This window comes from Lonchura striata, chromosome 13 (assembly GCF_046129695.1).
Source record: "Lonchura striata isolate bLonStr1 chromosome 13, bLonStr1.mat, whole genome shotgun sequence".
In the NCBI taxonomy this organism is placed as follows: domain Eukaryota; kingdom Metazoa; phylum Chordata; class Aves; order Passeriformes; family Estrildidae; genus Lonchura; species Lonchura striata.
The window spans coordinates 15189017-15215029 of NC_134615.1; the positions used below are offsets into that span (position 1 = coordinate 15189017).

General features: G+C 47.3%; 2 protein-coding genes and 1 long non-coding RNA gene across 3 annotated transcripts; 2 read left to right on the top strand and 1 right to left on the bottom strand.

Moving 5' to 3' along the window:
- The first annotated feature begins 3224 nt into the window (after window positions 1–3224).
- TRADD (TNFRSF1A associated via death domain) lies at window positions 3225–13100 on the top strand. Its single transcript, XM_021535259.3, has 5 exons — window positions 3225–3345; window positions 4541–4692; window positions 7232–7509; window positions 8312–8504; window positions 9426–13100. Exons 2-5 carry the CDS (start codon window positions 4551–4553, stop codon window positions 9731–9733), a joined length of 921 nt encoding a protein of 306 aa, XP_021390934.3. The 5' UTR covers window positions 3225–3345; window positions 4541–4550; the 3' UTR covers window positions 9734–13100.
- On the bottom strand, window positions 7483–18043 carry LOC116184046 (uncharacterized). The gene is made up of 3 exons (XR_004148770.1): window positions 17988–18043; window positions 11853–11936; window positions 7483–7496 (listed from the first exon to the last, which is right to left on the bottom strand). It is a non-coding gene; the product is annotated as an uncharacterized LOC116184046 (long non-coding RNA).
- On the top strand, window positions 15453–24740 carry B3GNT9 (UDP-GlcNAc:betaGal beta-1,3-N-acetylglucosaminyltransferase 9). Its single transcript, XM_021535230.2, has 3 exons — window positions 15453–15610; window positions 22491–22533; window positions 23332–24740. Exon 3 carries the CDS (start codon window positions 23396–23398, stop codon window positions 24638–24640), a length of 1245 nt encoding a protein of 414 aa, XP_021390905.2. The 5' UTR covers window positions 15453–15610; window positions 22491–22533; window positions 23332–23395; the 3' UTR covers window positions 24641–24740.
- The last annotated feature ends 1273 nt before the right edge of the window (window positions 24741–26013 follow it).

A 26013-nucleotide genomic window follows, 5' to 3' on the forward strand; every position in this document is an offset into this window, starting at 1 on the left:
AAAACCAGCAAGTGACACAAATTTTATATAAGCAGGTGCTAGTCATGCCAGGTAAAATCATCACACATAGAAGTCACAAGGTCAGCAGTGCCATGGAAGAGTGGAGTAGATGTTTGACACGCACTGGAAACAAGGATCAGGCTATTCCTGCAAAGGTGCTTGGGCAGAGGACCCCACTTCTCTCACCTGACCTCTATGAAGTGCCAAACAGAGCTGGAAGGAACAGCTGCAGCCCCCTGTCTGCGTACCTGGAAGTTTCTGTGTCCATCTCAAAGAGAAAGATAATACAATATTCAAACAAGGATTTCTTCTGGGATGTAACGCCACAGTTCTGGCTCTGGAGCAGATATTTTAACAATTCAGTCAGGTATGAATATGGGAAAACATCCAAAACTGCAATTAATTCTCAATAGAATTGAGAAAAATAAAACAACAGCAACAAAAAAAAGGGCCACACACATTAGAATTTAACAAACAAATCAAACTGGACTACAGAGGTTTCAAACTTGAAATTTCACTATATTTTGAATTTGAACTTTAAAAATTATGAAAATCTCTTGGTCAGTTGTTTCACAGTTTGTTTTGGTTTTGTTTTTGTTTTTCAATTAATCCTAAGAAGCTGAGTGATACTTTTCAAGAGTTAAAAATGTCAGATGAAAGCTTTTTGGGGAAAAAATGGTCTTTTTTCCTACAGTGAGGTTTTGCTACTCTGAGTAATAAAAATGCAAGGGAATTTTCTGGTACTGCTGCACTGGTATTCAAAAAGCTGAGACAGATTTCTCAAACTGTGGGGGAAAAACCTCTTTGCAAGCAGAAGCTCTGCACAGAAAACAGCCTTACATATCCATTTTTTTACTGATAGTGCAACAGAAGGCCTAGAGTAGAAACCAGCAGCTTAATGATGGTGGTCCTTGCCTGGGATGAGATGTTGCAGTTTGGAAAAAAATCCTTTTTTGACTTTGACTCCAATTTGCAGAAACTGCACTTAAAATGTCTGACACAATAAGGGAAACATGTATTTTAATCAACCTTTCCTGTGAACTATAATGCAGAAGAGTAAGTATCTGGGAAGAAGGTTTAGAGCATCAGATCATTACCTAACTTTTCCATTTGCCTTCTTCCAAAATGTGTTGCACCTCTCTTCTAGATTTCTGCACAAACTACACTCCCACCATGACATGTTTTTTCAGCCCTCTCATATTTTAAAAGCAAATATTTCCCTTCCCAGGCCAGCACTGGAGTGTGGGCCTGATCTCACAGTCTCACTCTGAATTTCATGGCACACCCTCTCTGGGGCTGTGGAAGCCCCAGGTCCCAGAGTCACAGCACTCCCTCAGCAGTGCAGGTTTCATTTAAATAAAAACCTGTGCACCAAAAGAGCCTCAAAGAAGAGCTGGAGTTGAAACCCATGAAGCAAGTACGGAGCAGCAACGCAAAAAGCGTAACGCAGAGGGGAACACAACTGCACGTTTTTCTAGAATGTGCTGCTTTGAAGCGTGACTCCTTACTGGGAGTGTGAGGTGGCAGCAGCACAGCAGCTGTGCTATCTTATCTGCCATCATATCAGCGACAACCCCCTTCCCACCCAGCCCAGCTACAGCACCAAGTGACACCATCCTGCTTCCTTCCTGGGAACTCAGCATCTTCTGCCATTTTCTCTGAAAATCACCTTGACAGCTCGGACATTGTTCTTCTACTTTTAGCTGCTTTTAATACTGTCTGTAACACATATCAGCCAAAGTGTTACAGCAAAATGAGATCTCATATTCAGCTCCTTTTGTTTTATGATTTCCTTAAAGCCTTTGGAGCCATTAAGAAGGATCATAAATCTCACAGACAGTAAGAGTGTGCTTGTAGCCTTCTGACTGCTGCCAGCTCAGGGCAGCCTGGCCCATCCCAGCCCCAGCCCCCCAGGCAGACTTGCCTCTGAACCCTGACACCCCAATTCTGTGCCAGCTGAGCCCCACTGAGCCACAGCCTCTCCCTTCACTACCATCTTTACTTCTCAAGTGGGAAATAACAAGATGAAACTCCAAGTGCTCATCAAGCACTTTGATTTAGCCCCAAGGGATGCTCCCAGAAAGTACACACTCAGCAAGGGTCAGCAGAGGAGAAACCTGGGGCGCAGCTAGCCATTCTTTTTTTACCCCCACAATATACAGAAGGCAGACTGGCTTCAAGGAGAGAACATTTCCAGGACATGGGTGAGTGATGCTCCCCACAGCAGTCACACTGTAGTTCCCACCTGGTTCTGGGAGCCAACACTGCTTCAGGTTTGGCTTTTATAGTGAAATGTTGGGATGTTCAAGTTCACTTAGCCCTATCAGACAGACCTTTAAATGTATGAACTCATTTGCTAAAACTGTTAGCAAGTAAATGCTTTGTTTCCAGAAGCATTGGCCCCATCAGGCTTGCTGACCCTGAAGGGGTCTGTGGAAACTGCCTGCCCCCCTGGATCTGACCCTGTGAACCAGAGCACCCAGGAGATCTAGCCTAGGTTAACCTCTTTACAGTTCTATTTGAATCACATCTTTGCTTTAGCAAATGAATTAGGTTTATTGTTAAAATGCCGTTGTTTTAAAATAGCATCAGATATATAGGTATTTTTAGTGTTTTAAAATGCTTCCTGCTCTTTTTAGCAGTTCAGGCGCCCAATTTGCACAAACCACTGCCAAGCCAGAGTGCCTGCAGCTTGCACGTCAGCCCAAAATCTGGCCCCAGGCCCATGCCAGCTTTTCACCAGCTGGGGACAAACAAGGGAGCTGCTGTTATCCTTCAGCTCACAGGGCACCTGTGCAAGGCAGATGCAGCCTGGGCAGGAGGCTGCTACCTGAGGAGCAAAGGAGACCCAAATCATGCTTTGGCACAGAATCTCTCGTGGACTTGGGAAATGCTGCTTCATTCTCTCCACCTATCCAAGCTCTCACCAGCAGCACTACGGGGAAAAGCTGACAACTGCAGCCTCCGTGTGTCAGCCACAAGGCACGCAGGGGCTTCAAGCCACCGCACTGGCCTCCATCCCTAATGGTCCAGAGAGATCCGTGCATGGCATCCCTCGGGCAGCTCTGGAGCCACCTGCACGGAGTGCTTCTGACAGATGTCACACCCTCACCTGCACCAGAGCCACCGAGCTGTGTGGGCGGCCTTGCGGCGGGGACACCTGAGGCGTCAAGGTGTCCGCAAGCCCCTGCCCCCGGGGCGGGCCCGGACAATCAGCAGGCACCGGAGGGAAGCGCCGCCGGCCATTCCAAGGGCTGTTGGGATTTACTTTCGCCTTCCCGTTTCCCCGCCCGCCGCGGCGCCGCGCCGGGGCGGAAGTGTGGGGCCGAGGCCGGCGCTGAGGAGGTAACGCCGCCGGGCCGGGCCGGGCCGGGGCGGGGGTCCCGCCGGGACAGCGAGGGGCCGGGCTGGAGGGGCCGCTGCGGGCTCTCGGTGCCGGGCTGGGGGCACACCGGGCACCGAGCGGGCAGCCGGGCAGCGCCGGGCCCGCGGGCGGCACAGCGCGGCGGGATGGAGCCGGCGGCTGCTCCGGCGCTTTTCCCTTTGGGACAGCCCCCTCACAGCCCGGCTGTGACGGGAGTTGAGCAGCGGCGGCCTGACGCCTGCCGAAGTCAGCGAAAAGGCAATGACCGTGATGGCAAACGTGACTTACGGTCCGGGGCTGGTTTTGGAAGCACCCCGCAGCGGTTTGGCCGGGGGCTGGGACGGGGCAGTGCTCGCTGGACGGGAAGAGACCCGCTGGGTTAACACTGCAGAGGCACAAGAGCAAAGGGCATTAACAAAGCAGAGGGGTACCCCGAGCTACAGAATCACCGAATGGTTTGGGCTGGAAGGAACCTTTCCAAGGCCATCCAGTTTGACTCCTCTGCGGTGACCGGAAACATCTTCAACTAGGTCTGGTCTCTCAGAGCCCAATCCCACCGGGCCTTGAATATTTTCAGAGATGGGGCATCCACCACCTCTCTATGCCTGTACCTTGCTACCCTCACTATAAAAAATTTCTTGATATCTAATCTAAATCTACCCTCTTTTAGTTTAAACCTATTACCCTTGTCCTGCCTGTGTAGAGTATCCTGTTACAAGAGCTCTGGGCCCTGTGAACAACCAAGCCACCAGGACCTTAAGGAAAACGTCTCTGGTTGCAATAGAGCTTCAGTCCATGGGAGCATGCCACAGCCAGGACTGCTGGGTGGTCCCTGGAGTGCTTCAATCATTTCACATTTTGCCAGCTTGGCTAGTCAGAGGCACACGGACTGAAACTCTGCTTCAGAGTACCTTTGGACTTCGAAATGAATGGACTGCAGTGGAAAATGAAAGCAAAGCTTTGCGAGCTGCTCTTTTTGGGATATGGTGTCCCACTGTGGTGTGCTTTACAGAATAACAGTAAACCCCTCAAAGGCTACACTTGCTTTAGCAACATCAGCACTGCTCCAAGAAGTAAGAGAATATCCCCATAAGCTGTTGTGCCTCTGCTATAACATTCTCCTGGCATCAGGACATTTCCCTTATGGCCTCTGAGCTTGCCTGTGTGATTTTGCAGGGTGCTGAAGATGGCAGGCAGCTCCCCTCCTTGGACTGGCAGTGCTTACCTCTTCCTTCAGTCTACCTGCAAGACCATCGCTCTGCCGTCCCTCTACGAGAGCTCCCAGAAGAAGCCTTGTGTGTTCAAGGCCCTGAAGCTGGCGTTAGCAGGTACCCATCCTCTGGTATCTTGGTGTGCAGTGCCATGCCTTTCTTTAATCTCACCCTCACGGGTAAGGAAAGCTCATGCTCGCTCTGTTTAGGAAAGGCAATGAGGTGGAGCAAGCTCAGCACAGGTTCACCAAGATGGCTGGGGGCTGGAGTACTTTTGCTATGAGGAGAAGCTGAGGGAGTTGGACCTGTTGAGCCTGAGGAAGAGAAGGTTTCAGGGGACCTACCAACAGCTTGCTGATACCTATGGGAGGGAGAGATGGAGCCACACTGTTCATAGTGGTGCATGGGGAATGAGAGGCAAGAGGCACAAATTGAAATGAAAGGTAGATACCTGACAAAAGAACAAATGTTTCCCCCATTAAGACAGTCAAGCAGTTGCCCAGAGTGACTGTGTACTCTCCATCCTCAAGGGCTTTCAGACAGACTGGATAAAGCCCTGAGCAACTGGTTCTGACCTCAGAGCTCACCCTGCTTTGCATAGGAGTTTGGGCTGGACACTTCCTGGGCTTCCTTCCAACTTGAACCATCCTGTGAATTATCAAACTTTATGAATGTTTGTTTAAACCCATTTATGTAACAGGGGAAAAGATTGCAATTGCTGTGAAAGAAGATTTAATTGCTGTCTTTATAGCACCACAGAAACATGATTTCTGCTTTGAGAAGCTGTTTTTTAAATCAAGTAATAGCCAGTATAAATTAATTTCTATTCAAATTCTGATATAATTCAAATTCAGATTCTGATATAAGCAGACACACATTAGCTTGAGGTGTATGTAACCCTATTTACATAAAAGAATTACTTGATATGCAAATAGCCGTAAAACCATATATTTCTCTATCCACCCTTGACCAAGCACACTGCAGGGTGATAGTAATTTGAAGAGTTTATCACACTTACCTAGGAAGACTCGCAGTGGTTACACAGTTACACAGCTGAGACTCTATTGTTTAATTGGGCTTGTCTAACTATTCTGCAGTTTCTTCTGGAAACCATGCCAAGTCAGTTTATCCAATACAGGCCTGCTCATTTTGCAGCTCATTCCAAATACAGGAAACAGGAAGCAGGCAGCCTGATACAGTTGTCCAGTTAGGCTTGATTTATTGCTGCTCTGTGGCACTGAAATGTGAATCTACTCACACATTTAAAGGACAGCTCACAAAACTGAAATCCTATCATGCTTATTCAGACCTGAAAAGGACATGAAATCTTAAGCTGCCCGAGGTTTCATGCAGAAGTGCCTGCAAAGTCCCATCTTTTGAGGCTGCTTTACAGCTGTCTTGTACACTCTTCATAAGGGTTTCCATGTCTGTGCAGCTTTCCCTCCACAGCCCTCTTGCCCTATTATGGAAGTTTTGTTTAATAAGCACTCATAAAAAGCAAAGCATGAAGGAAATGATAAAAAATCATCCACAGTGAATTTAAATATCTTTTCTAGGTGCCTAAACCCATGTGTCAGTTACACATGTGGTCCAAACTAGACCAGATGCAAACAGGACTTAGTAAACATGTAAAGCCACTGTTAGATACTATACTTTTAAATACAAGGTTACTTGCCCTGCTTAATGTGGAGCACACAAGTCTGCCTTGTCTTAAGATTGTCCTCCATGCCATGACACGTAGTTTAGGTATTTACCTGATGTAGGGCCAGTGTGAGCTGGTGTCTCCATACAGCTCTCAGTGACAGCCCATGAGGTGCAGTCAGGTCTGGAAGTAGTACAGCAGCCTCACAAAGGCCTCTGCTGCAAAAAAAAGAGAAAAACACATACTTAGAACTCATCAGCAGCATGTAAAATCCTGTGGAGATAAGGATAATAAGCACAGCTAATAAAAATTAAATTCTGCTGGGAGAAGGAAGAATTAAGTCCTGGCATTTTCTGTTTCCACATCGCTTGTGCTCCTCCTGCACTAATGTTACAGGGTACATCCCTGGCTTCTCCTTGTTTAGATTTTACCATTAATTAATTTTCTGTGCAAAATAACAAGTCAAGGCCCAACCTCAAGCAGCTTAACCCCTGTGGCAGGATCTGTCATTTGCTGTTTGTGAAACATGTTAAAGGCTCAGAAAAACAAAAGTTACCTCTAGGCACAGGTGGAGAGGAAACACTGAGTTTCTTTCCAGGACCTCCATCACTGCATAAAACTCCAGTCACAAAGACTGAAGGCTGACTGAGCACTGAGGTGAACTGAGCTTTCATCTATAAAACTTTTGTATGCTACCAGTTTATCATAACTATCTCCGTCCTGGAGATGGAACCTCAAATTTAAAACTTGCCCTTATTAGGGCAGTATTGATATAATTACCTGGGATGTAGTTCCATACATCTTATGTTGGACACCATACTCATGGAGATCAGTGGAGGCAGGGCAGCATGAACTTAATCTTTCCCTCTTGGTTTAACACATTTTTCCATCCCAGAGGACTTTATCACAAAGAGATTGCAAAAGCTCCTCTATTGCAGGCTTGCTGTGGATGGGTGGGGTCTGTGTGGGCTGGCTCATGCCTGGATTGTGACTGTGCTCCCTTCTCCCTGCCAGACTCCACTGGCAGCGTGAATGGTGTGGACATGCTCAAGGTGCACTGTAGCCACCCACACCTGATAGTCCAGCTCAGGTTCTGCAAGGAGGAGAACTGCCGCCGCTTCCTGCAGAGCTACCGCGAAGGAGCACTCCAGAAGTCCCTCCAGAGTCACCTCCAGCTCTGCTTGGCCACAACCATGGTGCCTCTGGAAGTGGAGCTGAAGGCTGGCAGTGAGCACCTTGACAAGATGCTGAAGGATGAGGATCGTTGCCTGGAGTGCATCTACAGAGAAAAGGTGAGTGAGAGAGGGAGAGAGGCTGGAAAACAATGAGGAGGGGTGGCACTGGGCTTGCAGAGGTGGGTGCAAGTCTTGTTCTGATGGAGCATTCAGTCCTTTAGATCTTAACTCTAATGTGGAGAAATAGCTCTGCCCTTCCTCAGAAAAAAGGGCAATAGAGTTACCTAAAGCAGCCTGCAAAGAGCCTGCTAACTCTCTGTGCCTTCTGTGTATAACAGCTAGCGTGGTTGTTATCCCCACTAAGACAAGGAGTTCTAGACAGTGCAGCTTACACACAAGTGTCCTCAGTACAGCTGTGAGGCAGGCAGAGAGGAGCAGCCCTGGCTGGAACCATCACTGCTCTGCACCTCCCTCCCCTGCCTCACACACCACCTCCTCCCAGAGTGGCAAAGGTAACTGCACCTGGAAATGAGCAGTGGAAGTGAGTGCAAACACTGCACATCACAAAAACTTGTGTCAGAGGACACACAGCATCTACTGGCAGCAAGAGTAGGCTGCCCTTCTGAAGGCAAAGTCTCTCTCATCTGACTTCTGGTTCATTGCACACTTTGGCACTGGCACTCTAATCCTGCTTGCAAGAACAGTGAGATCTTGTCATCTCACGACAAGGCACTTGATATGATTAAACTCACTGACTTGTTCCCCTCCTCTTTTTTTTTCCATCTGGAACTTTAGCTCTGGTTCCTCTAAATGGTCCTGAGAAACAGGCATTCACTATCAATAGGAATATTAGGCATCAGCAAGCACAGCTTTGCAGGCTGGTGTCCCTGCAGAGTCACTGATGCTGTTTGTGTTACAGCCTGACCGCCTGCCAGATGAGGAGATCATGGAGCTGGAGGAAAGCCTCAAGAGCCTGGTGCTTCACCAGAGCACCAACAACAATATGGCTGCAAAAGACTGCTCGTCTCTGCAGTCCCCATCTCAGCCTTATCCTCCTCAAGGCGGCTCCCTTCCCATACAACTCACCTTCATCTTTCAGGGACAGCAGTTTGGTGAGTAGCTAGAGCTGACCAACAGAGGCCTTGGTCTGACTCACAGCCCAGGAGGGAGAATTATCATGACTGCATATTGGGGTCTACCTCAGAGAAACAAAGCACTTCCCAGCATCCCATAAGAAAGAAATTACAGTAGTCCTAAGATATTGCCATGATGCTTCAGATCAGGCATCAACCTGTTTTCTTTTCAGGGGTGGCACAGAACCACATATTTCAGAGTTTCTGTCCCTTCCACAGTCCTCACATTTTAAAATGAATAGTGGAAGGAAGACTATAGAGTATTTTTCTCTTCTTCTATGTCACTTGGTTGAGGTGAGTTAATAGTGTAGGTTGGATCAGGCTGGGGGAGTTACCATGGACACCCTCAGCCCTGCTTTCAGACAGGACTGATTTGTCCAGGCTCCCTCAATTCACCAGCTGGCTTTGGGGTCTGTCCCTGCAGAGGGTTTTCAGAGAGTCTCAACAGCAATATCAGCTTGAGATAAGCGATCATTTCTGAGCTTGCTTAAACTGTGTATAGTCTCCAGTGCTTAACAGCTGAGGAGAGGGCTCGTGTCAGCATTTCAGTGTTTTGAGGATGTTTAGATAGGGAACAGGGGATTTTGTCAGAAAGGCCTTTGAAAGGCTAAAACAAATGAAGAGGGTGTCCATCCCAAAAAAACAAAAAAACCAGCTCTGGCAAACCACAGGACAGTTCTGAGGGAGAAAAAAAGAAAATAGGCCTTGCCAAGCTTGCAGGGTAGGGGCAAGCCCAGATGCTTTGTTGTTGTGGGAGGATTTCTGTAAGGGAACAGCTGGGCAAGGCAGGGAGCTCAGACTCCCTGCTCCACAGAATACTGACCAAACCTTGAACTGGCCCAAGCTGCATCACGTCAGCCAGGAAACTTCTGTGTCTTACTTGGCCTCTGCCCCTTTCAGACAACAGAACAATCACACCCGACGACCACCAGAAGTTTGCCAAGTCCGTGTCCAAGAAGTGGAAGCAGGTGGGTCGCTCTCTGCAGAAATCCTGCCGGGCCCTGCGTGACCCTGTCATTGACAACCTGGCGCTGGAGTACGACCGAGAGGGACTCTATGAACAAGCCTACCAGATGCTCCTCAGGTTCATCCAGTCCGAGGGCAAGAAGGCCACCATAGCACGGCTGATCGCAGCCCTGGAGGAAAACGGGCTCGTCAGCTTGGCTGAGGAGCTCTTGGGCCTCCATTCCACTGAGGACTGCTCCTAGAGCCCAAAGGACAGTGCCACTGCTAAGGGCTTTCCTGCTTTAGCTACTGTATGAAACTGCTGCCAGTGTCTGGGAATGTAAAGTCTTGAATATCACCACAGATTTCCATCTAGGTGGAAATGCTCAGGGGAGAGGTTCTGTGTTTGCAGAAGCCAGCATGGACCTCTGACTTTCCTTATTTCATTGTGTTTCCAGAAATATAGCACTACCTTCCTGTGAACTGGTGAGAGGCTTTCACCCTGACTTCCTTCAGGACTGTGACAGGGAAGCAGCCAGACAGAGAGCCCTAGGGGAGAATGAGGGAGAGGAGAAAAGCAAGCAAGGCTTCTCATAGAAGCAGAAACTGCCACTGCTTCTCAGGCTGTGTCCAGGGCCATCACCTGGAGAGCTGCAATATATTTCTACATGGAAGACATTTTTGCTCTTAGCCATGACATCAATTAAAGAAAAAGGAGAAAGTAAAGAAAAGTCAATTTTACATTATTTTCCTTCTTTCTTTGAAGAACAAAGAACATCCATGGCAAGAGAATCTGTTCTGCCCTGCTCTGTCATAGCTCCTTCCCACCTCTCACCACCTGAAGGCTTTCCCACTACCTGGGACAGCCACAGTCTTCCACAGGGCAAAAGATTGCTGCTGTACAACAAATGGCAGACACTGAACAAACAATATGGACAAACTCAAATTCAGGCAATGATTGTCAACATTTTTCTCATCTGTGGTAGACAGTAATATGTTGATTAACTCTTGCCTGCCAGCCTAAGGGAGCCTGCAGCTATAGAAAACAAAACAATGCTGGAAGAGTCTCCTCATCAGCAAGTTACCTGTGGAGCATGGTTTGGAACTGCTGCCCTCAGGGCACTGCAGCATCAAATGCCATCCTCAGACCACAGAGCTGAGCAATCACCAGACTCAGCTGGCTGCTCCTGCCTTCACTCACTTCCTAACCACCCTCAGGCTGGAGGGAACAGCTCACCCTGCTGTGTCCCACAGGTGCCAGGACCTACAGAGAGCCTTTCCCTGACACTGATGTCACTGTGTGACAATCAAACATCAGCTGAAACCATGCCTGGATTTATCTGCACTGATTTTTAGGGTAAAAATGGTTTACAAGAGAAATCTCCCAAACCCTAGGACTGACTCCTGCTTTCAGTTCTTGTTTCATGTGTGAGTGAATCTGTTTCCATCTTGCCCCTTGCTTCCAAGGAAGCAGGACTTCATGCAGGTACCATCTCTGCAAAGAATGTGGCTCCATCACCTTTTACTAAGCCATTCTATATCAGTGCCATTGCAGTTTTATCTCCTCCATTCCTGCTCCACATCCTACACTCTCCCTTCCAGTAGTACCAATGCTCTTCCCAAAATGAAGCTATTACCTCTCTGACAGTTTACCTTTTGGGACTGACACAGTGGTGCTGATCTTAGCTAATTTAGGCTACTGTGGAACCATACCTCAAAGTATATAGCTTTCGTTCCAAATCCCAGCTGGGGAACTCTCTTTGCCAGAAACCCACCTGACAAATCATATTTTAAAAAACTAAAAAATCAGAAATTTGAAAATTACTTTAAGAGCAAGAGAGTTTGGTCTTCATTTTGCAGAATTTACCTTTTTAGGAAAACAAGGTCATATGCATAGCCTGCTGTCCCATTTGCAATTAATTTGTCTAAGCTCTCAGACCAACCATATGTTCACAACTTGCACATATAGTTACAAGGCAGCCACTGAGTAGTGAGAATTACTGTTTTTTGTAGCATCTCAAAATGCTAAAGTCTCATTATTCAGCATCTACTTCAAGTCCAGAAAACTTTTTTACTGCTCTTACTCTTTTACAGAAGACTAACCATGAAAGCTTTCTTCTGAATATAAACGTTTTCTTTCTGCCAGTAACTGGCATGTGTATTTCCTCTTACTCACATATTCCCTGTTAGAATTCCCTGTCAGAAGTGCCATTAAGTGCTGGAGCCCCTGGCAACGTTTCTGGAATGTCATAATCTCCAACAGCATTCACAGGTGCCTTCATTGCAGAGACTTGAAGGAAAAGGGTTTTTCAGTGATACTCCATGGTGAAATTGTCTCGAGCACATGACATGGTTTAGGACATAGCAGTGGCTGTTTCATACCTCTACATAAGCCATGGACAGTGCTGCTGCTGGAGAAATTTGCCTTATCCCAGTAACTGCTCTTCTCTATATACTGAGATATATCTGTGAAAAAGAAAAAATCAGGGGTGATGGTAGTGTTTCAGAATCAATCTTAAAAGCAAATCAAGGTGCTAACCAGCTGGATATAAAATCTGAAAAAGAAAAACCATAAAACCAACAGCAGAAATCAGACCAAAATGTGCTTACAGGAAGACATCCAAGAGGGCTTTTTTTTTCTGGTACAGATTGTTTTTGTAGTTTTAACCATATTTCTGATTTGAAGGAGTCTCCATTCAGTCTGCCAGAATGAATAAAAGATCCATCCAAAGGAGAATTTGAATGATTTGTTTTGGCATAGCTGACCTACAGTGTTCAAACAGATGATAACAAAGAGGAGAGTGAAATTAAAATGCTCACCAGCTATACTTTGACATGAGATATCTGATAGAAGCAAACCTGACAGGATAGCCTGTTACAAGATTGTCTCAAAGGAAAAGATCTGTTTATTTTGCCATTAGTTTCAAAGGCAGGTTCAGCAGTGAGGAGCTGTCCTGCTGTCTGGGTCACTGTCTTCCCTCTGCTGTTCCCAAGGGACCATACCCTGACAGCTGCTCACAGACTCTGAAACCAGGAGTGAACATGGGCAGAATGAGGAGCTCAAATTCACCTTAATTGATGATTTAGTTAAACTGAAAATTCTGGTGAACCTCTGGTATCTGTTGTCCTTAAACCAAGGAGGTAGAAGAAGAGGAATCAAGAGGGTTTCTGAGTCTGGCCCACATATTGGAGTGTGTGCATGACACTGGTGCTTTACACTGGACAGGGCTCTGGCCATGTGTCTTTTTTATGGAGATGGACTCAAGCAGTAAAGCAATTTAAGGCCTAGAGTCAATAAATGTGTATTTTTTTATTCTCTGGATTGAATTTTAAACCCACTGAAGGGAGCTGATTGTACATCTCTAATAGAAACCTGTTTGAGATGTGTGGTTAATGTCTCTTAGTTTTCAGTGGTTAGCAAGGAAAAAATCCCTTGCTGACCATTAATTCCAGATTCCCATGATATTCAGCATCAGATCTGGTTCAGCCATCTACAGCTGTGGACTGCAATGCCAGGCATACTGGGGTCTAGGACATTCAGCCTCCAAGGAATTGTCTTACAGAAAAAGTTCTTTGGTATATATTTTTCCCCGTTCTTTTTTAGAAATAAATATATACTTTTGATGAAAACTGCCTCAGAGACTTTAATTGAACGCTTAGCTGCAGTAGTAAGAGCAGGGGTTACTGAAGTTCTGGCCACATTTGGTGATCACCTGCTCCACCCTGAGGGTGGATGCCCAGCAGGGCTTTGCCCAAAGTCACACGTTTCTCCTGACATGCCAAGGTTGGTGTCTCACCTGCAAGGGAACAGCTCTGATTAGAAAACCAAGCCAAGCCTCTGTGTTTGTTCAGTTTCCAGTTACTGCTTTGATGAGCCTTTTTCAGCCAGCATGGCCAGAAGGGGAGGTTTGTCCCACCCCTGGCACCTGGCGGAGCTCACTGTGTTTCTTTCAGTGCTGTTGGATATCTGGGACTCCTCTGAGGCCACAGCACTCTAATCTCAAGTGCTTCACTACCAATGAGCTCTCACAAGGAGCTGGAATATAAAATCTTCAGCAGTTTTGCACAGAAAGCTGCTGGCTGACCTGACAGCTGAATCCAGGAAAACTCCTTTTGCCATGAACTGGAGCAGAGATGTATTTTACCCTGAATCTCTTAAATCTCAAACACTTTGAAAATCACAAGATCAGCCCTTCTTTATCTACCACAAAGCTCAATTTCCAGCTGCATGGCTTGATGCCTGCAGGAACACAGGGAGGGGAGCAGGGCTCTGCCCTACAGCAGCTGGAAGGACACACCACAGGGCTGACCTACTGAGGAGGGTCAGAGAGATCACTGCCCCAAGCTTCTCCGACAGTGACTCAGCACAGGATGGGCCAAGGGCATCTTTGCTGGCAGTGAGAAGAATAAACCAGCCATGGATCAGTGCCCAGGGAACAAGGTCCATGTGAGACAACCACCAAGGAGAAGCACCCACGGAGAAACTCCTCCACTTCCAGGCTCCCTGCATGACTCCAAGCCACGGCAGGCACAGGGGCACTGCACATCAATGAAAACCTCTCATACCATGGGAGCAAGCAAAAAGGGAGGCAGGTCCCAGAACCTGGGTGAGGGATCATGGTGGAAATAACTGCTGTGAGTCCCTGTGGTCCAGGGAGCAGTTCCTCCCCAGCCGAGCAAAGGCAGACAGGAGCTGGTCTCTGCCTCTGTGACCATCAACCCCTCCTTACAGAGCAGGGATGGTAAGTAACCTGGGGCTGCTGCAGAAGGAAAGAACAGAGGTACCCTGGGCTGGCACAGGGAAAGCTGAAGCTAAGAAACATTTATGGCTGAGGTTTCTGATCAGCTGTGCTGGTCAGCAGGACCCACTGTGGCTCAGGCAGCTGCCAGCCATGAAGGAAAGGACTTTCCCAGCCTGCAGCATCTGAGTGCAGGGTCTGAGGGTGGCCCATCAAGAACCCACTCTTCATGAGACTGTGTTCAGTAAAGCACAACTTTCGAGTTGAAATCAAAAGTGCATCCAAAAAAGCACAGATGCTTACAAAAAGGAATTTTTATATTATGTTTTTAAAAGAGCTATTTGTGAAAACAGCAGAGTAGATAAAAACCTGCTTTTATGACAAGTAAATGAAAAACTTTGCTCCCTAAAGTGGCCGTGGTCTGGGCACTCTCCAGACACTTGGCCTCTGTAAGAGGAATAAGGGTGATTGTTTGCAATGCAGAGACAAAGAAACAACCACAGGGATGGGAAGTGCTGTGGCTGTGCTCAGCTGGCAGATCAGTAGTGATGGCACGTTAGATTTGGCTCCAAATAAAACCTGTTTTAAAGTATTTCAAATTAAATGAAAAACAACAAACAAAACCAACCAAACAAACAAACCCGTGGGGTTTGGGGTTTTTTTTTTTGTTCCAGGTTTTGGAAAGAACCCTTGACTCTGTGTCTTCAGCCTCTGCACTGCTCAGCTTACACATCCTCCCATCACTTCCCTACTAGGAAGAAAAGAAACAACCCCCAAGTGGATTTAACTTGAGCTGAACCCAACCTCTATTTTTCATTTTGACTCTTTGCAGAGGTAAATACTCACAAGGGAATTAAAAAAAAAAAAAAAAAAAGACAAAATATAGAAGGAAAATAAAAAGACACTCAGAAAAATTAGTACATTTCCTATTGGAAAAAGTTACGGCGGGGTGGGGGCGGGGGTGGGGGGGGCAGGAAAGCAAAAAGGCAGCCTTTGTGCAGGAGTGGTGCGAGTCCCCAACCTGGCTGCGCGCTCTGCCCCCCGACACCTCCGCCCCGTCCCGGGGCCATCGGCGCTCCCCGGCCCCATCCCGTGCCGGGGCTTGGACGGGACCCGGCTCTGCCCTGCCCGCCGAGCTCCCCTGGCTGCGGGCTGGGGCAGTGCTGGGGGCCGGCCGAGCCCCATCCCGGCCCCATCCCGGCCCCATCCCGGCCCCATCCCGGCCCCATCCCGGCCAGCTCCGCTCGCTGCCGGCGGGCACGGCCCCGAGCCGCCGGGCTTTGCTGCTCCGCGAGAAGGCTGAGCAATGTCTCTCGCTAACTACATCCAGATGTGCCTGCTTGGCAGCCCGCTGCACAGACATTACCGAGGGGACGCGGGATCGGCGCTATCAAATGGGGTGTAAGTATCTATTAAGGGTGTTTGATCTCGGTGGGGTGGGGAGAGTTGTGCAGAGAGCAGGGTGGACTGGAGTCTGTCCTTACTGCTTCCCTTTGCTCCCAGCTTTGCTTTTCTTTTCGCCTTGCTGCTCTTGAATGTCGTTACGTGCAGCAGCCTGGACCGTGATGGTTAACACGCAGCAGGGTCGGCTGCAGGCTCTGAACACGCAGGCTCCAGCCCTGAGACATCTGCTTTACACTTTACTTTCCAAAGAACTTTCTTTGAATGTTTAGGTTGTTTTAACAGAAATGTGGGGCTTCTTTAGACAATGCCTGCAGCATTGAGACAGGGTTTCCTCCCATCCACAAACATGTTCCGGCGGTGACACATTACATTTACAAGCTAAAAGTAAAAGGATATGAATCTTCCCCGTGTTACACTGTGGTATGCTTTGAGCAGAACATGGGATTTTTCAAGCTCTCTAGCATCACAAAGATAGAAAGTAATTTAGCCCCTCTGAATCATCAGGCAGTTACTGATGTTTTTTTAATAGCTTTTGGGCAGATTCTGAGAAACTTTTGTGTTGGGTATAATCTTGAAAGCACATCTGCATGTACTCTCTGTCCCATCTCTCATGGATGTAACAATACATCCATGCTACTGCACTGCAGTTGCTTGGGTTTAGGGTGCATTGGGCAAGTTATCTATCAGAAGAGGGTCTGGGAGCTGAAGAGGTGGCAAGCACTGCAGCCTGGGGAGGGCTGGGAAAGGAAGGTGTTTGTTTCAGTTTCTTACTCCTTCACAAACCTGCAAGGCTTTATTCCCCTCCTGGTGCCCAGAAAAATTAATGTTTGAAAGATAGACTGGAGGTTCCTCACCTTGGCCACTCAGGAGGGACCTGTCTCCTCCCCAGAGCACTCAGAGTTGAGCTGCTGAGCCCTTCGCCATTCTGAAAATCAAACTACCAACAGCAAGACTGCATCTGAAGGTAGGACAGTACCTCTGGAGGCTGCTGAGCCTGCAGAAGGTCATTGGCCATTACCTTCTCCTACCTTGCAGGCAGCTGAGCACTCGTTAGAGGTGTGGGGCTGTGCTCAGAGGAACTGCAGGTTTCCCAGGATCCTGGGGCCCGGCCCAGGTGCCTGGCAGAGCTCAGCCCAGCCCAGGTGCCTGGCACAGTTCAGTTCAGCCCAGCCCAGCCCAGGTGCCTGGCACAGTTCAGCCCAGCCCAGCCCGGGTGCCTGGCACAGTTCAGCCCAGCCTGGGTGCCTGGCACAGCTCAGCCCAGCCCGGGTGCCTGGCACAGTTCAGCCCAGCCCAGCCCAGGTGCCTGGCACAGTTCAGCCCAGCCCGGGTGCCTGGCACCGCTCAGTGCTGCACGGGCACTGCCCCCACGGCGCGTCCTTCTCCAAGAGGGACGGAGAGCATCATGGCCTGCTTAAACAAGCTGCATCTCCCAAACTGTGCCACGTGTGCCTGAGTGACACTGGGCCAGCAGGGCCAGGGGAGCAGGGTGCTGGCAGCCAGCCTTCCCTAGAGCTCAGTCCTGCAGGCAGCTGGTGCTGCCCAGGGTCAGTAGGGCTCCCACGGGACCACAGTCCCCAGCGAGGAGGGACCAGTTCCTCTCTGGGACCCCTGCACATGGAAACCTCAACAGCCTTCACACAGCAGCTCTGCAGTTCCTCTGTGTTTGAGTTTCTGCACTTCAGAGAAGTTTCTGACTGGTGGAAGGTGAAAGGAGGTGACCGCAGCAGCCATTTGCAAGCAGTTATCCAACGTGACTGGCATTGCAAAGGGAAGGTTGGCAGTGCCAACAGAAGAAACTGCAATGAAATGGGACCAGCCAGCTGGGAAGCTGATCAAACTACATATTTGAGGACTGAGGCAGGCAGATAAATAAGGCACCCTGTCCTGTAACAGCATGGATCTCATACATTCATTTGCTCTGGCCTGGAAAAAAAATTTAAAATGCCCTGAAAAGCAGCTCTGACAGGAAAGTTGGAAATTGTCTTTGGAATAGGGCCTGCATTTTTGTTACCTGCTTCCTCAGTATTTGACTCAACAGAGCTTTTGCCTCCAGGTGCTACAGCAAATAACAGCAGCAGTGATGCTGCAGTGCTGTGACTGTGGCACTGGCCAGCAGTGTCCGAGCTGTGCCATCGTGGGCAGCTGAACACTGAGCCTCTGCTCCTCTCACTGTGCTCCCTTGGTTCTGGTTCATGAACCCAATTCCTGGAATAGCTCTCATGACACTCAGCTAATTAAATCCTACAGCCTGCTCTCAGTTTGTTTATAGACTTCAGAATTTGTAAGCATCTGAATTAGGATGAGTTTTTATCTGGTAAGGCAGCACAGCGAGTGTTTTGGTTACTTCATTTTTCTAGGGCTTTGCACTTACCAGCATGCAAAGGGGTCTTTGTATTTCAGCCACTTCTGTCTTCTAATCAAGAAGATCAAATAATTCAGCATCACTTTATAATTCTGTAACTCCTAATGAGAGCTCTTCACAAACACCCTGAAATTCAGAGAGGAGTTGTTCAACACCAGGGCCACTTAAAGCAATAACTTTGATGAGGTTATTGACTTTTCCTCGAGTGGGGCAGTAGAAAAACAAAGAAAAATAAACAAACAAACAATCCCCAGACCCATGGAGGAATAAAAGCCATTATATGGCACCCAAACAGGAAGTGGAACATGGAACACGGCTTCTTCCCCTGCTCCAACACACAGAGCTACTTTTCCCCTTTAAACACTTCAAACCTAGCTTAAATGATTAAACTCAAGTTGTTTCATGCAAGTTTTTGTATGTGGGATAGAACAAACTCCACATAACCTCACATGTGTCAGCACTGGAAGCTGACACAGTTCCCTGTGGGTACCCCAGAGCCCAGATGAAGTTTTGCCAGCACAATATTGAGGACTTGAAACCTTGGCCTTTGCACTTCAGGTTCTTGTAGAAGGGTAGGAGAAAGATGGAGCCTAGTGCAGCTTAAAGAGAGCAAAACATGTGATTCCTCACCCAAAACAACACTTCCCACGTCCCTGTGTTCAGCAAGACATTTAAATTAAAGCAGTGTAGGCACAGTAGTCAAACCCTCTCCCAGCCCTCAGGGGTGCAGGGGATGGGACCAAGGGTGGGAAGATGAAGCCTCCAGGGCTTCAGGCAGTGCAGACTTCTTGGTGTCAGCATCCTGCTCTGGGCGGGAAAGCTCAGCTGCACACCTCTGATTCACACAGCCCCAGCTGCAGCATGGGCAGAAGCTGTGGCATTACAGCTTCTTGAACAGTGTCAGGACTCTCCCTGGGGCAGAGGAACCAGGTGAGGAGGATCCTGGGAGTTTGCTTTCTTCTTGCTGAGGGAATCTGGATGGAAGAATTCCTGTAAACAAGGCAAAGGCAGGAGAAGAACACGTGCACAACCTTTTCCCCTTGCAGGCCAGAGCCCGGGCAGATCTCGGTATCCAGCACTGGCTGCTACAAGATGACTTTGTTCTTGTGGAATGCATTCAGCAAACATGAAATGAAAACAAATATCCCAAACCTGAAGCATTGCTCAAAGTATCCCCACCACCAAGATTGTACAGTCTTCTCTGATGATTACAAAGAAACCTCATCAAACCCATCAGTGCTGGATCCCACAGACTTTCTTTAGCTCGTTTTACAGACAGACAGACAGACAGCCACACCCCACGTGCTGCATGGCCACACCGTGTCCCTCTGCTGCCCAGCCCAAACCTACCAGTGGCAGCTCCAGCGTCAGGAGTGAGGACAGGAGTCAGGAGGGAGCTGGAAGCACTTCCCATGCAGCAGGGAGAAGCTGATTTCAGGCCAACCCACAGCTGTGTCTGGTGGGAATGGATGTGGGCAGCAGAGCTCGTTGCTGATCTTGTGCCCCCGTGCTCAGTGCATCATGTTTTCAGGTTGATTATCTCAGCTGCTTTTCCCAGGGCTGGCTGGATCAAATAACCACTCCTCAAGGCACAAAGCAGCGTGCCAGAATCACCAAGGCTTCTTGACTGAATTTGGGGACAGGCTCCAGAGGACCTTTTCCCACTTTGGCCCTGAGCAGAAGTGCCAAGTGATGGAGGTGTCATGACTGCAGCAAAAAAGATTGCCAGGATGAGCTCAAGGTTTCATATCATTCCATTGGGAATGAAGGGCTAGCAATTTATTATTTTTTATCATCACTTGACTGCTTTTATTGCAGCTGTTCTTGGCCACATTTCAGAATCCTCCTCTCAAATAAATGAAAACCAGGCAGAGGACTGGGCCCTCTCCCCGAGTGTGCAACAGTGCAGGTCAGTCTCCCTGCCTGGATGCTCATCAGGGTGCCATGCCCAGCTCTGGCCATTTCCATCTTTCCAGCCTTTTGTTGGCTCTTGGGCTCTGCAGGATGTGTCCCCTTGGTTCTTCCAACTAATTCCTTATGTATGGCTTCCCATCTTGCCACCTCATGAATATGGGACCTATCAGCCTCTTCCCACTGCCCAGCTGAGCCCTCTAACATTGCTGGTGCTCAGCAATGGAACATCCCCAGCCTCCCCCAGGACCCCTGTCCTGGGGAGACAAGCCCCATGATCCCATCCAGACCTCATCAAGCCAGACTCAACACTCCTCGGTATCCATCCCCAGACAGCCAACACAAAGAGGCACAGCTGCCTGTTTTTCCAAGCTTGGAGGACACAAGAGGCAGTGCTGGCAGCCAGGCCATTCCTCAAGGCCCTGAGTGATGCAGCAGTCTGTAAGCCCAGCTCCATTTCACAGGTTGGATGGGGGTTCCCCACAGCAGCAGGGGAAGCAGAGGTGCATCAGCCTCAGACACTCAGGGATGTGCTGTGCTGAGAAACGCTCTGCTGTGCTCTCATCTCTTTCCTTTGGCATCAAATATTTCCTGCTCACTTTGATAGCCCTGTAATTCTTTTCCCCTGGTGTCAAAGTGGATGAATAATCCTTTTGGCTTTAGGACATACCAGAGCATCTGCCAGAATCATCAGTCCCTCTGTATTCGAGAGCAGAACAGCTTTTCCCACACTGACATCCATGGATAGAGCTTACACCACTGTAACAATCAAGAGTATTTTCCTTCCAAAGAAGGAAATACCTAGCAAAGACTGGAAAATCTGTATAATTAGATCAAGGAATCACTTCAAGGGCTGGCAACTTCATTTGTAAATTAGAGGTCTGTATTCAGCACTGAACTGTTTTATTTCAGAGTGGAAATCACTCTTTCGGATACTTTATTTTCAATAAAAGAAAACACAGAGGAAAATCTGGGATATCTGCCCAGGCTTGTAACAATTCAGGGTTTTCCTTGGCTTTTCCAAGGGCACTTATTGCCAGATTCTGAGATGCTGGCAATAAAAAGCTTCAAGCCATGGAAATTACGAGTTTCATGACACACACATTTTATTCCAAACCCTTATCGATAACATTAAACACAGGAAAAATCCAGGACTTTCATCCAGCTCCTTAATTACCATCTGAAGCCTGGCAGCTGAAATAAGATCAAACTTTTGCATAGAAAAGGAAAAAGAAATTTGCTGTGAAGAAGGAGATGGGACTTCAGATGTAAAATGCAAGCCAACATCCTGTACATGTCAGGAGGGATTGTTTCATGAGGCTGAACATGGTTATGAGCCAAGCCACGTGGCAGAAAGAACATAAACAGAAAACAGATCCTGAGTATTCTAAACACTTGAAAAACAATTTACAAGAGATCTGAGAATATTTTTCAATCCTGCTATTAGTATCAAAGTTATGCCAGTGAAAGCATCTGCCTAGGAGAGGAGTGAAAGGTAAACAAAAAAGCTAACAAATGAAGAAAAGCCTCTATCAGAGGGCAGTAAAAGGCAAGAAAAAAGGCCTAAGGAAAAAAGCCATGGTCATCAGGACAAGGCCAATGTGACTTTAAATCCACCAGGAATGGAAAGAGCCTTACACCAAGGCATGGATATGTTGTTTTCCAAAATGACAATTTCATAAATAATGGAGACAAAGTGAATGAGGTCAGTAAACATCTTGGAGCTTGGGAAAAAGATATGCAATAGCATATGATGATGATGAAATACTCTATTTCAACAGTACCTTGGAGGTGAAGTTAATCAGTGAGGAAAAAGCACAATATTTAAATTATGATGTTCAAATAATGTGCATCTAAGAATTTTAAAGGGTCTGGCCAAGAAATCAACTGGTATAATACTTTTCTTCCTCTTAAGTCTTGAAATATTGCTTAGATACCACAGGTGCCACTATTTTATTGCTTCATAATTACAGACTTATTAATCTAATTTTGAGTTTGAAAACCTAACATTATGGCTGATACAAAATTGATAGTTAATGAACAATTAGCAAGCGATCCAGTCCAGGACAGTAAAAGGAAATTTGATGGAAACAGATCCTACCAAATTCTTATCAAGCACTTGCACCTTCTTCTGTCACTGTATGTCCTTGTCAAACGTGCCTCTCCAGCTTTTTTATCCCAGAAGTCATCTTTGGAAATGATCTCAGCTAATTCAGGACAGAGAACTGTAATACCTTCATGGGTAGCTTCTCTTAGTACAGCACAGGCAAGAGAGAGCCACAAATCACACAAGAAATGATACATATTCATGGGTGGATAAAACACTTACGTGCACTTGTGGGGAAATTTGTGGGTGGGGCTCAACTTCCTTCTTGCTGAGGATGGAAGGAATGGTGATGGTCACTCACCTCCTCCTGGAGCAGCTGTGGGGTCCCTCTGTCCAGCTCTGCTGTTGCTGCTGCAGGGAGTGGCTGCACCTGCAGGGCGATGAGAGGACCTGGCCTTGCTGCAGCTCAGACACCTGACCAGCTCTTCCCTGAACTGTGGGTACCTGCTGCTTGCTGCCTTCTTACTGCTCTTTCGTTCTCATTTTGTTTGCAGTTGAAGAACTGATCAAATAAGACAGAAGATCTCCAGGAAAAGTGTAAGTGAAGAAAAGTCCTGTATCTCAAAAGGCAGCTTCATCTATCATACATGAACAAAATTTTCCTAGCACCATGTTCTGTCTTGCTTCTGCATATTGGGATTTATTTCCCCACCTCTCACTTAGGGGTTAGGGTGATTTGGCAGAGGAAAAACACCTATGACCCCTTCTAACCTTATTAATGGAAGTTACTTACAATGGTTTAATATTTTATAAAGAATACTGGCAGGAGAAAGGTCCTGTGTGAATTCTAGATTGTACCCAATGTATTCACTTTGAATACAAATCACAGTTTAACAAAAGCTGGTTCCGTGGGCAGGGAAATACCAGCAACACGCTGCCATGAAGAGTTGGTCTTTCAGCAGTCAGTCTGGGCCTCCCTGGTTTGAGTCAAAAAGTCTAAAAGCAGCAAGTAATGGTTGTGAAGCTAGAAGGGAAAAAAAACAATTACTTACGGAGAATGGCATAATTTATCATTTTCCACTTTGCTTTTCCCAATGAAATCTCTGAAATGACAAAACACATTCAGCAGTAAGGGATGGAGGATTTTGGGTTGTGCTTAGAGTGGTTTTCAGGATGATGGATGACTGCTTAACCAAGTCACAGAGCTGGCTGGCCCTGGGATCAGCAGTAAGTTTGCAACCCTCTGTGCCTTTTGACGAGTTCCTCAACATCTCTGTGCTTGTGTGAGTAAAATGTGCTTTGCTGCTGGGTTTTTAAATGATGTTTCAGTTAGTCTTGCCTGCTTGCTTCAGACCTGCCAAATCCTCACTGCTGACACACTGTGTTTATTTACAGATGGCCAGTGGTGCCAGGCAGCTCAAACACAGCTTTTAACAGTCCCAGGAACACTGGAGAGACAATGAGAGTTCGCCTCAAAGGGGATGTGATCTGTACCCTCTTCTTGCTGGTGGCACTTTGTTCTTTGCTCTACTCCCAGCTGGAACATTTAGTCCCAGCAGGAAAGAAGGAGCCAGCACAGAACAAGCCTCGAGTAGCACCAAAAGTATTCTCTGATCTCACAGCACCTGAGAGGCTGATGCCAGCAGAAGCAACTGTACCCAGACCCCAAGTTACCCCTGTCATGAGACAAACAGAAGTGGCCAAAACCAGGGTCCAAACTACAACTCCACCCCCGCTGACTAATTCTGCCTTCAACTTCAAGCTCTATCTCCTAAACAAGGATAACAGGAACTTCAATCTCCTCATTAATCAGCCCAGGAAATGCCGAAAAACACCGGCAGGTCCCTTTCTGCTCATTGCTATCAAATCGATAGTTGAAGACTTTGACAGGCGTGAGATTGTCCGGAAAACTTGGGGCAGGGAGGGTTTGGTGAATGGGGAGCAGATCCAGCGAGTGTTCCTCCTGGGAACACCAAAGAATAGGACAGTGCTGGCAACATGGGAGACCCTGATGCAGCAGGAGAGTCAGACATACCGGGACATTTTACTCTGGGACTTCATGGACACTTTCTTCAACCTGACCCTGAAGGAGATCCACTTCCTGAGCTGGGCTGCTGAATTCTGCCACAACGTGAAATTTATTTTTAAAGGTGACGCTGATGTTTTTGTCAATGTCGAGAACATTGTTGATTTCCTCAAGAGACACGATCCCACTGAAGATCTCTTTGTTGGGGACATCATCTACAATGCCCGTCCCATCCGTGTCCGGAAGAGCAAATACTACATCCCAGAGACCATGTACGGGCTGAGCGTCTACCCCGCCTACGCCGGAGGAGGAGGGTTCTTGCTGTCCAGCTGCACCATGAGGAAGCTCTCTAGGGCTTGCAGGGAGGTGGAGCTGTTCCCCATTGATGATGTCTTTTTGGGCATGTGCTTACAGAGAATCAACCTCAAGCCCATTTTACACGAAGGATTCAAGACCTTTGGCATTGTTAAGCCTTCTGCTGCCCCACACCTACAGACGTTCGATCCCTGTTTTTACAAAGATCTCATGGTAGTTCATAGCCTGAAGGTTGCTGAGATCTGGCTAATGTGGAACCTGCTCCACAGCCCACGGCTTTCCTGTACTCAGAAGAAGCAGGTGAAGAAGCCTTTCCAATGGAAGAAGAAAGCTCAGATAACAACACCAGCATCACCACCCTAATAATGCAGGCAGAGCACAGCACACACAGCAAACCAGCCAAGAAAGGGAGCCTGGAACTGACACAGCCCAACAAACCAACTTTCCAAGTGTTTTTAGCACATCTTACCTACAACATTTGGAGAAGACAACAAACAATTGCATCAATTTGCCCAAATCCTATATTTGCACATACATATTATGTGGGTCCTTCTGTACTAATGAGTCCAAATAATCATAACATATATATTATTTATTATTATTTATTAGAATTATAGTAGTGCTTAGTGGGAGAGTGTGTAAAAGCACATTGAAAAATGCAGTCCTTGGACATTTTCCGGCATGGTTAGAAGTGTGAGAAATGAAAGAAGATATAAGGTAAGAACAGACATCAGGGAGCACAGGGATCATTGTCAACTTGCTCCTTGACTTGGACTCATTGAAAAATGACCAGACAGTAACTAGGGTACAGGAAACTGAGTCCCCTTAGTGTCTGCTCAGATGATATCACTGCTGCCTGGTTGGTTTTCCACAGGCCTTGTAAGAAGAGAACAACAAACAGCTGTTGAAATGGGGTCCTACAGTTGCAGTTCAGGTGGATTACAAGAAATCAAACTGGATGCTGAGGCTGGCATGGCTGGTGGAACAAAGGTAAGTAGATAACTAGAAAGGAGCAGACTTACAAAGGGCCTTTACAGAAAGGACAAGAACTTTGAGTTGATCACTTTGAGTCTTAATTTTTCATCATTCTTCTCAGTTCAAATATCTGCTCTGTTGACATGCTCAAGATTCAGGGGACCAGTGGAGCAGGTTTTGGCACTTCCCTGAGCTCAGGCTTTCTGCAGTATGCTGACTGATATTCAGGGAAAATTCAGAAGTCATCAACAGTACCTGATCACTCTCACGATCTGACCCAGATTTTCAGAAGGTTTGTGTCTGGAGAGATCCTTTGGCCTTTGCTTATAAGCATAACCCCACACAGAGCTGCTGCTTGCATCACATCTGGGAGCTGCTTCAAACCAAAGAGTGGACTGGGCTGGTTTCTACAGACCTTGGTCTCTTGCTTAGCACAGTCAGCTGCAGAGGGCAGCCAGGACGTTCATACTGCTGCGGGTGTCATGTGAAGGGAGAGTGTTCAGACAAAAGGACTTCAGAATAAAAGTCCACCTAAATTTAACACAAGAAATCAAAACCACCCAGCAATCTTTCTGTTGGGCTTTCCAAGGTTCAGTCAGGAACTTTGTAAGTATTTTAAGCATCAGACAAGAAGAGTGAATTGCTCAGTTTTCCAAAGTATAGTCCAGACTTTGATGCATTTTGTTTTCCCAACAGCAGCCTACCTTAGAAGAATATACTTTTATCAGACATCAAAGCAGAAATGAATTCCTCTAAATCAG

What these genes read in the sequence shown, in the direction of transcription:
- TRADD (XM_021535259.3), top strand. Translation starts at nt 4,551, where the DNA reads ATGGCAGGCAGCTCCCCTCCTTGGACTGGCAGTGCTTACCTCTTCCTT. An exon ending in AGTGCATCTACAGAGAAAAG is followed by an intron (nt 7,510 to 8,311) that starts GTGAGTGAGAGA and finishes TTTGTGTTACAG; the next exon opens with CCTGACCGCCTGCCAGATGA. An exon ending in CTTTCAGGGACAGCAGTTTG is followed by an intron (nt 8,505 to 9,425) that starts GTGAGTAGCTAG and finishes TGCCCCTTTCAG; the next exon opens with ACAACAGAACAATCACACCC.
- B3GNT9 (XM_021535230.2), top strand. Translation starts at nt 23,396, where the DNA reads ATGAGAGTTCGCCTCAAAGGGGATGTGATCTGTACCCTCTTCTTGCTG.